The 14,789-nt window shown below is 63.5% G+C and overlaps 1 protein-coding gene across 1 annotated transcript in view; it reads right to left on the bottom strand.

The window, feature by feature from the left end:
* Nucleotides 1-1,194: 1,194 nt before the first annotated feature.
* The window catches only part of LOC145337551 (butyrophilin subfamily 1 member A1-like), a 48,949-nt gene continuing 35,354 nt past the window's right edge, over nt 1,195-14,789 (bottom strand). Inside the window, exon 8 of the mRNA XM_080182343.1 lies at nt 1,195-1,929. Coding sequence (XP_080038469.1) covers nt 1,361-1,929 — 569 coding nt within the window. The 3' untranslated portion in view covers nt 1,195-1,360. The remainder of the gene's footprint in view (nt 1,930-14,789) is intronic.

Below are 14,789 nucleotides of genomic sequence, written 5' to 3'. Positions count from 1 at the left end.
AACATGGTGGCAGTTCAGAACAGGTGAGTGTCAATGGAAAAGCCAACGTTTGTTAATATCCACACAAACTAATGAACCCATTCACTGATACAAACATACTAAAGTTAGTATTAGTTTCAATACTAACTTATTGAAAGTTAGTAAACCAGTTAAGAGTGTCTTCCAAAAATCGTGTTCTGGCACCACCAGGTGACCACAATCAGTAATGCAGGAAAATAAATCTCTGCACTGCCGCTCTCAGCCAGCATGTGGCGCTGTTGCTCCATGCAAAATAGGACTTTTAAAGCGCTTTTATTCATTTATCTGAATAAACATCAAATCACAGGGACCCGGGAGACTATCATCAGATGGTACTGTCTGAAATCCTGATGTCATCTTGGAGGCAGGAAATGAAGTTCTGCGATGTAATTGAGCATCAACATAAATTCGGGAGCCTGAATGGGTTCCTCCCGTTCTTCTCAAATAACAAAGATTCTGAGAAATTACACGGTTAAAATAAATCCGTGGACAGCTTGTGGTTTTAGATTTACTGTTTAAATGTTGCATGAAGTAAAATATATTTGTATAATCTAATAATTTGATCTATTGTAATAAAAGCAAAGCACTGCTGCTGTTGGAAGTAATTCGAGTCGAGATGTTTCTCTCCACAAACGGCATCTGCTGAACATTTTACCAGCACTTTCTGCTATTATTATTAATTTGATCTGCTGGTGAATTGTACAGGGAAACATACTGTTGCAGTATCACCAGAGACCATTATTCTCAGTTTTATTATCTCATTCTAACTATCCCCCAATTCCCCGGTTATTAAACCAGGTTGTGTGATTAAAGAGCCAATTTTCAGCATTTTGGGATTGCTGCCAGTACCAGGTATCCAGCAGCAGGAGGCGACATTGCACTGTTAAACTTTACTGACCTTTGTACAGCTCGACATCTCCATCTTCTGGCTGAAATCGGCACTACAATGAACTGCAAGGGAAAGTTCAACACTCTGGGCTGAATGGTCACTGTGATCACCGCTCACAAAACAGGCGCTGGAGTCAAGTGTGGGAGCAGAGTGAGAAATGGAAACAGGGAAGAAATCCCAGCTACAGACTGGGAAACAGGGGAAGAGATGGAGGATGGGACTGGGTGGTTTGACTGAAGCAGTAAATGAAGGAAGGAGAGACACAAGATATTTAATTTACATTTTATTTGAATCCTCTGACATTTCTATTTGTCTTGTTTTATTTACAGTCTGATTGGGATTTTACAATTTGTAAATTAAATACACATTTAGTGATAACCTGTTGTCAATGATGGTTTCTGACCCCCAACCCCTGACCTCTGCCCCGACCCGAATCACTGGGTCATTGTGACGTCAGCGATGATGACACCAGCCTGTGGCCCCGCCCATTTCCCGGATCCAATCAGAACTGGAGCAGATTCTCAGCCAATTGTTTCCATCCCGAGTCCCAAAGCGAGGATAAAGTTTCTCAGTGAATTTATTCCCAGTGAAAGTGTGGAGACGGGACTTGGTGTCCGGATTGTAAAATGAAACTGTCCCAGACTCATAATTGAGATAAATTCCCACCTTCCCGGGGATCTGACTGACATGGAGAGGGATTCGAGGAGAGGAGTTTATATAAAACTGATCCCAAAACCGCTCAATGGTCCAGAATCCAGTCTCCGGGTTCAGTCTGACCCAGTTCTTCCTCTCCACAGACTCTCGGGCCACTCCCAGGCTCCACCACTGATTCCCCCCCACCTCCACCTCCCAGTAATGTCTCCCTGATGTGAATCCCTCTGATCCCAGCACACTGGAACTGTGTGTAAACCTCTTCTCAGTCTCAGGGCGACTCCTCTCGGTCCGGGTCCGTCTCAGACTCTTCAGATCCTCAGACACCTCGAGCTGCGGATTCGCTGTTTCCACATCCAGGATCACAGAGACTGGGAGAAAAAAACAGAATTAGATTCAGCGGCAGAGAGTGCGTCGTGTGACACGGGAGAGGGAGGGGGAGGGGAGGAGGGGGAGGGAGAGGAGGGAGGGAGAGGGGAGAGGAGGAAGGAGGGGGAGAGGAGGAGGAGGAGGAAGGAGGGGGAGAGGAGGAGGAAGGAGGGTGAGAGGAGGAGGAGGGAGGGGGAGAGGAGGAGGGAGGGGAGGAGGAGGGGGGAGAGGAGGGAGGGGGAGGAGGAGGAGGGGAGGAGGAGGGAGGGAGGGGAGGAGGAGGGGGAGGGGGGAAGGAGAGGGGAAGGGGAGGTGGGGGGAAGGGGAGGTAGGGGGATAGGAGTGAGGGAGGGGGAGAGGAGGAGGAGGAAGGAGGGGGAGAGGAAGAGGAGGAAGGAGGGAGGGAGGGGGAGAGGAGGAGGAGGAGGGAGGGGGAGAGGAAGAGGAGGAGTAAGGGGGAGAGGAGGAGGAAGGGGGAGAGAAAGTGGAGGATGAGGGAGGGGGAGAGGAGGAAGGAGGGGGGAGAGGAGGAGGAGGGAGGGGGTAGAGGAGGAGGGAGGGGGAGAGAAAGTGGAGGATGAGGGAGGGGGAGAGGAGGAGGAGGGAGGGGGACAGGAGGAGGAGGAGGGAGGGGGTAGAGGAGGAGGGAGGGGAAGAGGAGGAGGGGAGGGGAAGAGGAGGAGGGGAGGGAGGAGGAGGAGGAAGGGGAAGTGGAGGAGGAGGGAGGGGAGGAGGAAGAGGAGGAGAAGGAAGGAGGGGAAGAGGAGGAGGAGGGAGGGCAAGAGGAGGAGGGAGGGGAAGAAAAGGAGGAGGGAGGGGAAGAGGAGGACGGGAAGAGGAGGAGGGGAAGAGGAGGAGAAGCGAGGGGAAGAGGAGGAGGAGGGAGGGGAAGAGGAGGAGGAGGAGGGAGGGGAAGAGGAGGAGGAAGTAGGGGAGGAGGGGGAGAAGAGGGACGGGAAGAGTAAGAGGAGGGAGGGGAAGAGGAGGAGGAGGAAGAGGAGGGAGGGGAAGAGGAGGGAGGGGAAGAGGAGGAGGAGGGAGGGGAAGAGGAGGAGGGGAAGATGGGGAAGAGCAGGAGGGGAAGATGGGGAAGAGGAGGAGGGGAAGATGGGGAAGAGGAGGAGGGAGGGGAAGAGGAGGAGGGAGGGGAAGAGGAGGAGGGAGGGGAGAAGGGGGAGGGAGGGTCGGAGGGGGGAGAGGAAGGATGTGGAGAGGAGGAGGGGGGAGAGGAAGGATGTGGAGAGGAAGAGGGGGAGAGAAGGAGTTGTGGAGAGGAAGGGCAGGGAGGAGAGGAAGGAGGGAGGTGAGGAGGAGGAGGGAGGGGAACAGGAAGAGGAGGGGGAGTGGAGGAGGAGGGACGGGAGAGGAGGAGGAAGGAGGGGGAGAGGAGGAGAGGAAGAGGAGGAGGGAGGGGAAGAGGAGGAGGGAGGGGGAGAGGAGGAGGGAGGGGAGGAGGAGGAGGAGGGAGGGAGGGAGGAGGAGGGGGAGGGGGGAAGGAGAGGGGAAGGGGAGGTGGGGGGAAGGGGAGGTAGGGGGATAGGAGTGAGGGAGGGGGAGAGGAGGAGGAGGAAGGAGGGGGAGAGGAAGAGGAGGAAGGAGGGGAGAGGAGGAGGAGGAGGGAGGGGGAGAGGAGGAGGAGGAGGGAGGGGGAGAGGAGGAGGAGGGAGGGGGAGAGGAAGAGGAAGGGGGAGAAGAGGAGGGAGGGGAAGAGGAGGAGGGAGGGGAGAGAAAGTGGAAGATGAGGGAGGGGGACAGGAGGAGGAGGGAGGGGGACAGGAGGAGGAGGAGGGAGGGGGACAGGAGGAGGAGGAGGGAGGGGGTAGAGGAGGAGGAGGAGGGAGGGAAAGAGGAGGAGGGGAGGGAAGAGGAGGAGGGGAGGGAAGAGGAGGAGGAGGAGGAAGGGGAAGAGGAGGAGGAGGGAGGGGAGGAGGAAGAGGAGGAGAAGGAAGGAGGGAAGAGGAGGAGGAGGAGGGAGGGCAAGAGGAGGAGGGAGGGGAAGAAGAGGAGGAGGGAGGGGAAGAGGAGGACGGGAAGAGGGGAAGAGGAGGAGGGGAAGAGGAGGACGGGAAGAGGAGGAAGGGAAGAGGAGGAGAAGCGAGGGGAAGAGGAGGAGGAGGGAGGGGAAGAGGAGGAGGAAGTAGGGGAGGAGGGGGAGAAGAGGGACGGGAAGAGTAAGAGGAGGGAGGGGAAGAGGAGGAGGAGGGAGGGGAAGGGAAGAGGAGGAGGAGGGAGGGGAAGGGAAGAGGAGGAGGAGGGAAGGGAGGAAGAGGAGGAGGAGGGAAGGGAGGAAGAGGAGGGAAGGGAAGAGGAAGAGGAGGGAGGGGAAGAGGAAGAGGAGGGAGGAGGAAGAGGAGGGAGGGGAAGAGGAAGAGGAGGGAGGAGGAAGAGGAGGGAGGGGAAAGAGGAGGGAGGGGAAGAGGAGGGAGGGGAAGAGGAGGGAGGGGAAGAGGGAGGGAGGGGAAGAGGAGGAGGGAGGAGGGGAAGAGGAGGAGGGAAGAGCAGGAGGGGAAGATGGGGAAGAGGAGGAGGGGAAGATGGGGAAGAGTAGGAGGGGAAGAGGAGGAGGGAGGGGAAGAGGAGGAGGAGGAGGGAGAGGAGGAGGGAGGGGAGAAGGGGGAGGGAGGGTCGGAGGGGGGAGAGGAAGGATGTGGAGAGGAGGAGGGGGGAGAGGAAGGATGTGGAGAGGAAGAGGGGGAGAGAAGGAGTTGTGGAGAGGAAGGGGCAGGGAGGAGAGGAAGGAGGGAGGTGAGGAGGAGGAGGGAGGGGAACAGGAAGAGGAGGGGGAGTGGAGGAGGAGGGGAGGGAAGAGGAGGAGGGAGAAAGGAGGAGGCAGAGGGGGAGAGAGGAGGAGGAGGAGAGGGCAGATGAAGAGGGGAGAGGAGGAGGGGGGGAGGAAGGGGAAGGAGAGGGAGAGGAAGAGGGGAAGGGGAGAAGGAGGGAGGGAGAGAGGGGAGGGGGAGAGGAGGAGGAGGGGGAGGAGGAGGAGGGAGGGGGAGAGGAGGAGGGAGGGGGAGAGGAAGAAGGGGGGAGGAGGAGGGAGAGGGGAGGAGGAGGGGGAGGAGAGGAGGAGGGGGAGGGGGAAGGAGAGGGGAAGGGGAGGTAGGGGGATAGGAGGGAGGGAGGGGGAGAGGAGGAGGAGGGACGGGAGAGGAGGAGGAAGGAGGGGAGAGGAGGAGGAGGAGAGGAAGAGGAGGAGGGAGGGGGAGAGGAGGAGGAGGAGGAAGGAGGAGGAGAGGAAGAGGAGGAGGGAGGGGGAGAGGAGGAGGAGGGAGGGGAAGAGGAGGAGGGAGGGGGAGAGGAGGAGGAGGGAGGGGGAGAGGAAGAGGAGTAAGGGGGAGAGGAGGAGGAAGGGGGGAGGAGGAGGGAGGGGGAGAGGAGGAGGAGGGAGGGGGAGAGGAAGAGGAGGAGTAAGGGGGCGAGGAGGAGGAAGAGGGAGAGGAGGAGGAAAGGGGGAGAGGAGGAGGAAGGGGGGGAGGAGGAGGGGGGAGAGGAGGAGGGAGGGGAGGGGGAGAGGAGGAGGGGAGGGGGAGAGGAAGTGGAGGAGGGAGGGGGAGAGGAAGTGGAGGAGGAGGAGGGAGGGGAGGAGGAGGGAGGGGAGGAGGAGGAGAGGAGGAGGCGGGAGGGGGAGGAAGAGGAGGGAGGGGGAGAGGAGGGAGGAGGGGGAGAGGAGGAGGAGGGAGGGGGAGTGGGAGAGGAGAGGAGGAGGAGGGAGGGGGAGTGGGAGAGGAGAGGGGGAGAGGAGGAGGAGGGAGGGGGAGAGGAGGAGGAGGGAGGGGAGAGGAGGAGAGGTGGAGGAGGAAGGAGGGGGAGAGGAGGAGGGAGGGAGGGAGGGGGAGAGGAGGAGGAGGAAGGAGGGGGAGAGGAGGAGGAGGGAGGGGGAGAGGAGGAGGAGGGGGGAGAGGAGGAGGAGGGGGAGAGGAGGAGGAGGGAGGGGGAGTGGGAGAGGAGAGGGGGAGAGGAGGAGGAGGGAGGGGGAGAAGAGGAGGAGGGAGGGAGAGAGGAGGAGGAAGAGGGGGAGAGAGGATGAGGAGGAGAGGAACTGGAAGGAGTGGGAGAGGAAGGAGGGCGAGAGGAGGAGGGGAAAGAGGAGAAGGAGGGAGGGGAAGAGGAGGAGGGAGAGAGGAGGAGGAGGAGAGGGCAGAGGAAGGGGGCAGAGAGGAGGAGAGGGAGAGGAGGAGGGGGAGAGGAATTAGACGGAGGGAGAGAGGAGGAGGGGAAGAGGAGAAGGAGGGAGGGGAAGAGGAGAAGGAGAGAGGGGAAGAGGAGAAGGCAGAGGGGCGGAGAGGAGGAGGAGGGCAGAGGAAAAAGGGGGGAGAGGAGAAGGGGGAGAGGAGGAGGGGGAGAGGAGGAGGGGAAGAGGAGGAGTGGGGAGAGGAAGAGGAGGAGGGAGAGAGGAGAAGGCAGAGGGGGAGAGATGAGGAGGAGGGGAAGGGGGAGAGGAAAGAGGAGAGGGGAGGGGAAGAGGTGGAGGGGAAGAGGAGGAGGGAGAGGAGGAGGTGGAGGGAGAGGAGAAGGGGGCTGGGGAGAAGGAGGGAGAGGGGGCGGGGGAGAGAGGGAGGAGGGCGGGGGAAGGGGGAGAGGAGGAGGAGTGCAGGGGAAGGGGGAGGGGGAGAGGAGGAGGGGGGAGGGGAGGAGGGGGAGGGGAGGGGAAGGGGGAGAGAAGGAGGGGGAGAGGAGGAGGGGGAGAGGAGGAGGAAGAGGGAGAGAGGAGGAGGAAGAGGGGGAGAGGAAGGAGAGGAGAGGAGGAGGAAGGAGGGGAGAGGAGGAGGAAGGAGGGGAGAGGAGGAGGAAGGAGGCGAGAGGAGGAGGAAGGAGGGGAGAGGAGAAGGGAGGGGAGAGGAGGGAGGGGAGAGGAGGAGGGGTGGGGGAGAGGAGGAGGGAGGGGAGGAGGAGGAGGGGAGGAGGAGGGAGGGAGGGGAGGAGGAGGGGGAGGGGGGAAGGAGAGGGGAAGGGGAGGTAGGGGGATAGGAGTGAGGGAGGGGGAGAGGAGGAGGAGGAAGGAGGGGGAGAGGAAGAGGAGGAGGAGGAGGGAGGGGGAGAGGAGGAGGAGGGGGAGAGGAAGAGGAGGAGTAAGGGGGAGAGGAGGAGGAAGGGGGGAGAGGAGGAGGGAGGGGAAGAGGAGGGAGGGGGAGAGAAAGTGGAGGATGAGGGAGGGGGAGAGGAGGAGGAGGAAGGAGGGGGGAGAGGAGGAGGAGGGAGGGGGTAGAGGAGGAGGGAGGGGGAGAGAAAGTGGAGGATGAGGGAGGGGGAGAGGAGGGGAGGGAGGGGGACAGGAGGAAGAGGAGGGAGGGGGTAGAGGAGGAGGAGGAGGGAGGGGAGAGGAGGAGGGGAGGGAAGAGGAGGAGGAGGAGGAAGGGGAAGAGGAGGAGGAGGGAGGGGAGGAGGAAGAGGAGGAGAAGGAAGGAGGGGAAGAGGAGGAGGAGGGAGGGGAAGGGAAGAGGAGGAGGAGGGAGGGGAAGAGGAAGAGGAGGGAGGGGAGGGAGGGGAAGGGAAGAGGAGGGAGGGGAGGAAGAGGAGGAGGAGGGAGGAGGAAGAGGAGGAGGGGAAGATGGGGAAGAGCAGGAGGGGAAGATGGGGAAGAGTAGGAGGGGAAGAGGAGGAGGGAGGGGAAGAGGAGGAGGAGGAGGGAGAGGAGGAGGGAGGGGAGAAGGAGGAGGGAGGGGAGAAGGGGGAGGGAGGGTCGGAGGGGGGAGAGGAAGTATGTGGAGAGGAGGAGGGGGGAGAGGAAGGATGTGGAGAGGAAGAGGGGGAGAGAAGGAGTTGTGGAGAGGAAGGGGCAGGGAGGAGAGGAAGGAGGGAGGTGAGGAGGAGGAGGGAGGGAAGAGGAGGAGGGAGAAAGGAGGAGGCAGAGGGGGAGAGAGGAGGACGAGGAGAGGGCAGATGAAGAGGGGGAGAGGAGGAGGGGGGGAGGAAGGAGAGGGAGAGGAAGAGGGGAAGGGGAGAAGGAGGGAGGGAGAGAGGGGAGGGGGACGGGGGAGAGGAGGGGGAGGAGGAGGAGGAGGGAGGGGGAGAGGAGGAGGAGGAGGGAGGGGGAGAGGAGGAGGGAGGGGGAGAGGAAGAAGGGGGGAGGAGGAGGGAGAGAGGGGGAGGAGGAGGGGGAGGAGAGGAGGAGGGGGAGGGAAGGAGAGGGGAAGGGGGGAAGGGGAGGTAGGAGGATAGGAGGGAGGGAGGTAGGGGGATAGGAGGGAGGGAGGGAGGGGGAGAGGAGGAGGAGGGACGGGAGAGGAGGAGGAAGGAGGGGGAGAGGAGGAGGAGGAGAGGAAGAGGAGGAGGGAGGGGGAGAGGAGGAGGAGGAAGGAGAAGGAGAGGAAGAGGAGGAGGGAGGGGGAGAGGAGGAGGAGGGAGGGGAAGAGGAGGGAGGGGAAGAGGAGGAGGGAGGGGGGAGAGAGGAGGAGGAGGGGGGAGAGGAAGAGGAGGAGTAAGGGGGAGAGGAGGAGGGAGGGGGAGAGGAAGTGGAGGAGGAGGAGGAGGGAGGGGAGGAGGAGGGAGGGAGAGGGGGAGGGGGAGAGGGGGAGAGGAGGAGGCAGGAGGCGGAGGAGGAGGAGGGAGGGGGAGGGGGAGAGGAGGAGGAGGGGGGAGAGGAGGAGGAGGGAGGGGGAGTGGGAGAGGAGAGGGGGAGAGGAGGAGGAGGGAGGGGGAGTGGAGAGGAGAGGGGGAGAGGAGGAGGGAGGGAGGGGGAGTGGGAGAGGAGAGGGGGAGAGGGAGGAGGAGGGAGGGGGAGAGGAGGAGGAGGGAGGGGAGAGGAAGAGGAGGAGGGAGGGGGAGAGGAGGAGGGAGGGGGAGAGGAAGTGGAGGAGGAGGGGGGAGGAGGAGGGAGGGAGAGGGGGAGAGGAGGGAGGGGGAGGGGGAGAGGAGGAGGCAGGAGGGGGAGGAGGAGGGGGGAGGGGGAGAGGAGGAGGAGGGGGGAGAGGAGGGAGGGGGAGGGGGAGAGGAGGAGGCAGGAGGGGGAGGAGGAGGGGGGAGGGGGAGAGGAGGAGGAGGGGGGAGAGGAGGAGGAGGGAGGGGGAGTGGGAGAGGAGAGGGGGAGAGGAGGAGGAGGGAGGGGGAGAGGAGGAGGAGGGAGGGGAGAGGAGGAGGAGGAGAGGTGGAGGAGGAGGGAGGGAGAGGAGGAGGAGGAGAGGTGGAGGAGGAAGGAGGGGGAGAGGAGGAGGGAGGGAGGGAGGGGGAGAGGAGGAGGGAGGGAGGGAGGGGGAGAGGAGGAGGAGGGGGAGGGGGAGTGGGAGAGGAGAGGGGGAGAGGAGGAGGAGGGAGGGGGAGAGGAGGAGGAGGGAGGGAGAGAGGAGGAGGAGGGAGGGGAAAGGAGGAGAGGTGGAGGAGGAAGGAGGGGGAGAGGAGGAGGGAGGGGGAGAGGAGGAGGAGGAAGGAGGGGGAGAGGAGGAAGGAGGGGAGAGGAGGAGGGAGGGGGAGAGGAGGAGGGGGAGGGAGGGGAAGAGGAGGAGGAGGAGGGAGGGGAAGAGGAGGAGGGGGAGGAGGGGGAAGAGGAGGAGGAGGAGGGAGGGGAAGAGGAGGAGGTGGAGGGGGGAAGAGGAGGAGGGGGAGGGAAGGGAAGAGGAGGAGGAGGAGGGAGGGGAAGAGGAGGAGGAGGAGGAGGGAGGGGAAGAGGAGGAGGGGGAGGGAGGGGAAGAGGAGGAGGGGGAGGGAGGGGAAGAGGAGGAGGAGGGAGGGGAAGAGGAGGAGGGGGAGGGAGGGGAAGAGGAGGAGGAGGAGGGAGAGGAAGAGGAGGAGGTGGAGGGGGGAAGAGGAGGAGGGGGAGGGAAGGAAGAGGAGGAGGAGGAGGGAGGGGAAGAGGAGGAGAGGGAGGGGAGGAGGAGGAGGGAGGGAAGAGGAGGAGGAGGGAGGGGAGGAGGAGGTGGAGGAGGGGAAGAGGAGGAGGTGGAGGGGGGAAGAGGAGGAGGAGGAGAAGGAGGAGGAAGAGGGAGGGGAAGAGGAGGAGGGAGAGGAGGAGGAGGGAGGGGCGGAGGGGGAGGGAGGAGAGGAGGGGGAGGGGAGGGGGAGGGAGGAGAGGACGGGGGAGAGGAAGGATGTGGAGAGGAAGGGGGGGAGAGAAGGAGTTGGGGGAGAGGAAGGGGCAGGGAGGAGAGGAAGGAAGGAGGTGAGGAGCAGGAGGGAGGGGAACAGGAAGAGGAGGGGGAGTGGAGGAGGAGGGAGGGGGAGAGGAGGAGGAGGGAGGGCAAGAGGAGGAGGAGGAGGAAGAGGAAGTGGAGGGAAGGGAGAGTAGGACGAGGGAGGAGAAGAGGAGGAGGAGGAGGGAGGGGAAGAGGAGGAGGGAGAAAGGAGGAGGCAGAGGGGGAGAGAGGAGGAGGAGGAGAGGGCAGATGAAGAGGCGGGGAGAGGAGAAGGGGGAGATGAGGAGGGGGAGAGGAAGGAGAGGGAGAGGAGGAGGGGAAGGGGCGAAGGAGGGAGGGGAAGAGAAGGAGGGAGGGGAAGAGGAGGAGGGAGAGAGGAGGAGGAGGAAGGAGGGAGAGAGGAGGAGGAAGGGGGGAGAGAGGATGAGGAGGAGAGGGCAGAGGAAGATGGGGGAGAGGAGGAGGAGGAGAGGAACTGGAAGGAGTGGGAGAGGAAGGAGGGCGAGAGGAGGAGGGGAAAGAGGAGAAGGAGGGAGGGGAAGAGGAGGAGGGAGAGAGGAGGAGGAGGAGAGGGCAGAGGAAGGGGGCAGAGAGGAGGAGAGGGAGAGGAGGAGGGGGAGAGGAAGGAGACGGAGGGGGAGAGGAGGAGGGGAAGAGGAGAAGGAGGGAGGGGAAGAGGAGAAGGAGAGAGGGGAAGAGGAGAAGGCAGAGGGGCGGAGAGGAGGAGGAGGGCGGAGGAAAAGGGGGAGAGGAGGAGGGGGAGAGGAGGGGGGGAGAGGAGGAGGGAAGAGGAGGAGTGGGGAGAGGAAGAGGAGGAGGGAGAGAGGAGAAGGCAGAGGGGGAGAGATGAGGAGGAGGGGAAGGGGGAGAGGAAAGAGGAGGAGGGAGGGGAAGAGGAGGAGAGGGGAGGGGAAGAGGTGGAGGGGAAGAGGAGGAGGGAGAGGAGGAGGTGGAGGGAGAGGAGAAGGGGGCTGGGGAGAAGGAGGGAGAGGGGGCGGGGAGAGAGGGAGGAGGGCGGGGGAAGGGGGAGAGGAGGAGGAGTGCGGGGGAAGGGGGAGAGGGGGAGGGGGAGAGGAGGAGGGGGGGAGGGGGAGAGGAGGGGGAGAGGAGGAGGAAGGAGGGGAGAGGAGGAGGAAGGAGGCGAGAGGAGGAGGAGGGAGGGGAGAGGAGAAGGGAGGGGAGAGGAGGGAGGGGAGAGGAGGAGGAGGGTGGGGGAGGGGAGGAGGAGGGTGGGGGAGAGGAGGAGGAGGGTGGGGGAGAGGAGGAGGAGGGGGGCGGAGAGGAGGAGGAGGAGAGGAGGAGGGGGAGAGGAGGAGGGGGAGAGGAGGAGGAGGAGGGGGAGAGGAAGGATGGGGAGAGGAAGGATGGGGGAGAGAAGGAGGATGGGGAAAGGAAGGGGGAGGGAGGAGAGGACGGAGGGAGGTGAGGAGGAGGGAGGGGAACAGGAAGAGGCGGGGGAGAGGAGCTGGAGGGAGGGGGAGAGGAGGAGGAGGGAGGGGAAGAGGAGAAGGAGGGAGGAGAAGAGGAGCAGGAGGGAGGGGAAGAGGAGGAGGAGGGAGAGAGGAGGAGGCGGGGAGAGAGGAAGAGGAGGAGAGTGCAGAGGAGGAGGAGGAGAGGGCAGAGGAAGAAGGGGAGAGGAAGGGGAAGGAGGGGGAGAGGAAGGGGAAGGAGGGGGAGAGGAAGGAGGGCAAGAGGAGGAGGGGAAGAGGAGGAGGCAGAGGGGGAGAGAGGAGGAGGAGGAGAGGGCAGATGAAGAGGGGGGGAGAGGGAGGAGGGAGAGAGGAGGAGGGGGAGAGGAAGGGGAAGGAGAGGGAGAGGAGGAGGGGAAGTGGAGAAGGAGGGAGGGGAAGAGGAGAAGGAGGGAGGAGAAGGAGGGAGGGGAAGAGGAGGAGGGAGAGAGGAGGAGGCAGAGGGGGAGAGAGGATGAGGAGGAGAGGGCAGAGGAAGAGGGGGGGAGAGGAGGAGGCGGAGAGGAGGAGGAGGATGGGGAGAGGAACCGGAAGGAGGAGGAGAGGAAGGAGGGCGAGAGGAGGAGGGGAAAGAGGAGGAGGGAGGGGAAGAGGAGGAGGGACAGAGGAGGAGGAGTGGGCAGAGGAAGAGAGGGGGAGAGGAAAAGAGAGAGGGAGAGGAAGGGGACGGAGAGGGAGAGGAGGAGGGGAAAAGGAAAAAGGAGGGAGGGAAGAGGGAGGAGGCAGAGGGGCAGAGAGGAGGAGGAGAGGGCAGAGGAAGAGGGGGGAGAGGAGGAGGGGAGAGGAAGGGGAAGGAGGGTGAGTGGAGGAGGGGAAGAGGAAGGAAGGGGGAAGAAGAGGAGGGGGGGGAAGAAGAGGAGGAGGGAGGGGAAGAGGGAGGGGAAGAGGGAGGAAGAGGGAGGGGAAGAAGAGGAGGGAGAGAGGAGAAGGCAGAGGAGGAGGAGGGAGGGGAAGAGGAGGAGAGGGGAGGGGAAGAGGAGGAGGGAGAGGAGGAGGTCGAGGGAGAGGAGAAGGGGGGAGGGAGGGAGAGGAGAAGGGGGCGGGGAGAGGAGAAGGGGGCGGGGGAGAAGGAGGGAGAGGGGGCGGGGGAGAGGAGGAGGAGGGAGGGGGAGAGGAGGAGAGGGAGGGGGAGAGGAGGAGGGGGGTGGGGAGGGGTAGAGGAGGAGGGTGGAGGGGGAGAGGGGGAGGAGGAGGGGGTTGAGGGAGAGGAGGAGGGAGAGAGGAGGGGAGGGGGAGAGGAAGGAGGGGAGAGGAGGAGGAGGGAGGGGAGAGGAGGAGGAGGAGGGAGGGGAGGGGTAGAGGAAGGAGGAGGGAGCAGAGGAGGAGGAGGAAGAGGAGGAGGGGGGTAGATGAGGGAGGGGGAGAGGAGGAGGAGGGGGGGAGAGGAGGAGGAGGGAGGGAGGGGGAGAGGAGGAGGGAGGGAGGGGGAGAGGAGGAGGATGAGATAGGGAGGGAGAGAGGTGGAGGAGGAGGGAGGGAGGAGTAGTACGAGGGGGAGAGGAGCAGGTGGAGGGAGGGGTAGAGGAGGGAGGGAGAAAGGAGGAGGCATGGGGAGAGGAGGAGGAGGGAGGGGGAGAGGAGGACAGAGAGGAGGAGGAGGGGGAGAGGAAGAGGAGGAGGAGGGGGGGAGGATGAGGAGGGAGGGAGTGGGAGAGGAGGAGGGAGGAAGGGAGGGGGAGAGGAGGAGGAGGTGGGAGGGAGGGGGGAGGAGGAGGAAGGGAGGAAGGGGGAGAGGAGGAGGAGGAGGGAGGGAGAGTGGGGGGGAGACGAGAAGGAGGGAGGGGGAGAGGAGGAGGAGGGAGGGAGAGGAGGAGGAGGGAGGGGGAGAGGAGGAGGAAGGATGGGGAGAGGCGGAGGGAAGGGGAGAGGAGGAGGAGGGAGGGGGGAGGAAGAGGAGGGAGGGGGAGAGCAGAGTGGAGGGGGAAAGGAAGAAAAGGGGAGGGGGAAGGAAAGGGGAGAAGGGAAGGAAGGGAGGGAGAGGGGAGCGGTGGGAGAGGGGAGGCATGGGAGAGGGGGGAGGGGAAGGGAGAGAGGGGAGGGGGGTTAGAGGATAGAAGGGAGAAGAAGGGGAGGGGGAGAGGGGAGGAAGGGGAGAGGGGAGATGGATGGTGGGGGAGAGGCAAGGGAGGAGAGGGGATGGAGAGGGAGGAAGGGGACGGGAGGGAGAGAGGGGAAGAGGTGAGGTGGGGGAGGAGGGAGAGGAAGGGGAGGGAGGGAGAGGAAGGGTAGGGAGAGGGGGTGAGCGAAGTGAGAGTGGATGCACCGGGGGAGACGGGAGGGCGGCCGGAGGGGAAAGGGGTGAGTGGGAGCGGGTGAGAGGAGCGGGAGAGAGATGGGGGGGCTACAGAGTGGGAGAGGTTGGGTGTGGAGGGGGGAGGGTGGAGGGATGAGCAGGGAGGGGTGGAGGGAGTGGGGAGGAGATGGGCCGGGCAGAGAGGGAGGGGGTCTGGGGTGAGGAGAGGGGAGAGAGGGCGAGAAGGGAGGGAGAGGGGAGGGAGGGGTGGAGAGTGGGGGAGGGACAGAGAGGGTGAATTGAATGGGGAGAGGGGAGTAGTCAGGGAGAGGGAAAGAGAGAGGAGGTAAAGAGAGGGGGAGAGGCGAGGGGGAGGGAGGTGGAAAGGTAAGTGGAAGGGGGAGGAGGGAGAAGAGGGAGGAGCGAGAGGGGAGGTGGGACGGGGAGGGAGATGAGCGGAGGGAGAGGAGAGAGGAGATAGGCCAGGGGTGGAAGAAGGAGGAGGGGATGAGGGGTGGGAGGGGGAGGATGTTAGAGGGGAGGGGAACAGGGGAGTGGGAGAGCAGAGGGAGATGGGAGGGAGGGGAGAGGAGGAGGGAGGGGGCTGGAGGAGGAGAGAGGGAGGGGGTTGGAGGAAGGAGGGAGGGGAGAGGAGGGGGAGGTGGAGATGATGGGGAGAGGAGGGGGAATGAAGGGGTAGGTGGGGGGAATAGGGAGGGGTGAAGAGGGAGTGGGGAGAGGAGGTATGGGACAGGGTTAGGGAGGGAGGGCTGAGGGGGAGGAAAGGGAGAGGAAGGGGGAGTGGAGGAGGGAAGAATGGGAAGGGAGGGGAGAGGGATTAAGGAGGGATTAGGGAGAGAGGGTAGGGGGTAGGGAAGGAGGGGAGAGTGGGTCGGAAGTGAGGGGAGGTGGGGGAGGGAGAGTAGAGAAGGAAGGAGCGGGTGGGGAGAGAGTTGAGTGAGGATGGGTAGGAGAGTAGAGGGACGGAGGAGGGGAGAGAAGGGGGGAAGGAGGAGGGAGGGTGGGAAGTGGGTAGAGAAGGGGAAGGGAGGATAGAGGCGGACAGGGAGGGAACGGGGGGGAGAGAGGGGAGG

Source organism: Carcharhinus amblyrhynchos, unplaced genomic scaffold (genome assembly GCF_965287045.1).
Source record: "Carcharhinus amblyrhynchos unplaced genomic scaffold, sCarAmb.v2.hapA scaffold_52, whole genome shotgun sequence".
Lineage (NCBI taxonomy): Eukaryota > Metazoa > Chordata > Chondrichthyes > Carcharhiniformes > Carcharhinidae > Carcharhinus > Carcharhinus amblyrhynchos.
The sequence above is the reverse complement of the archived record's forward strand: the minus strand, read 5'-3'. Positions and strand labels throughout refer to the sequence as shown.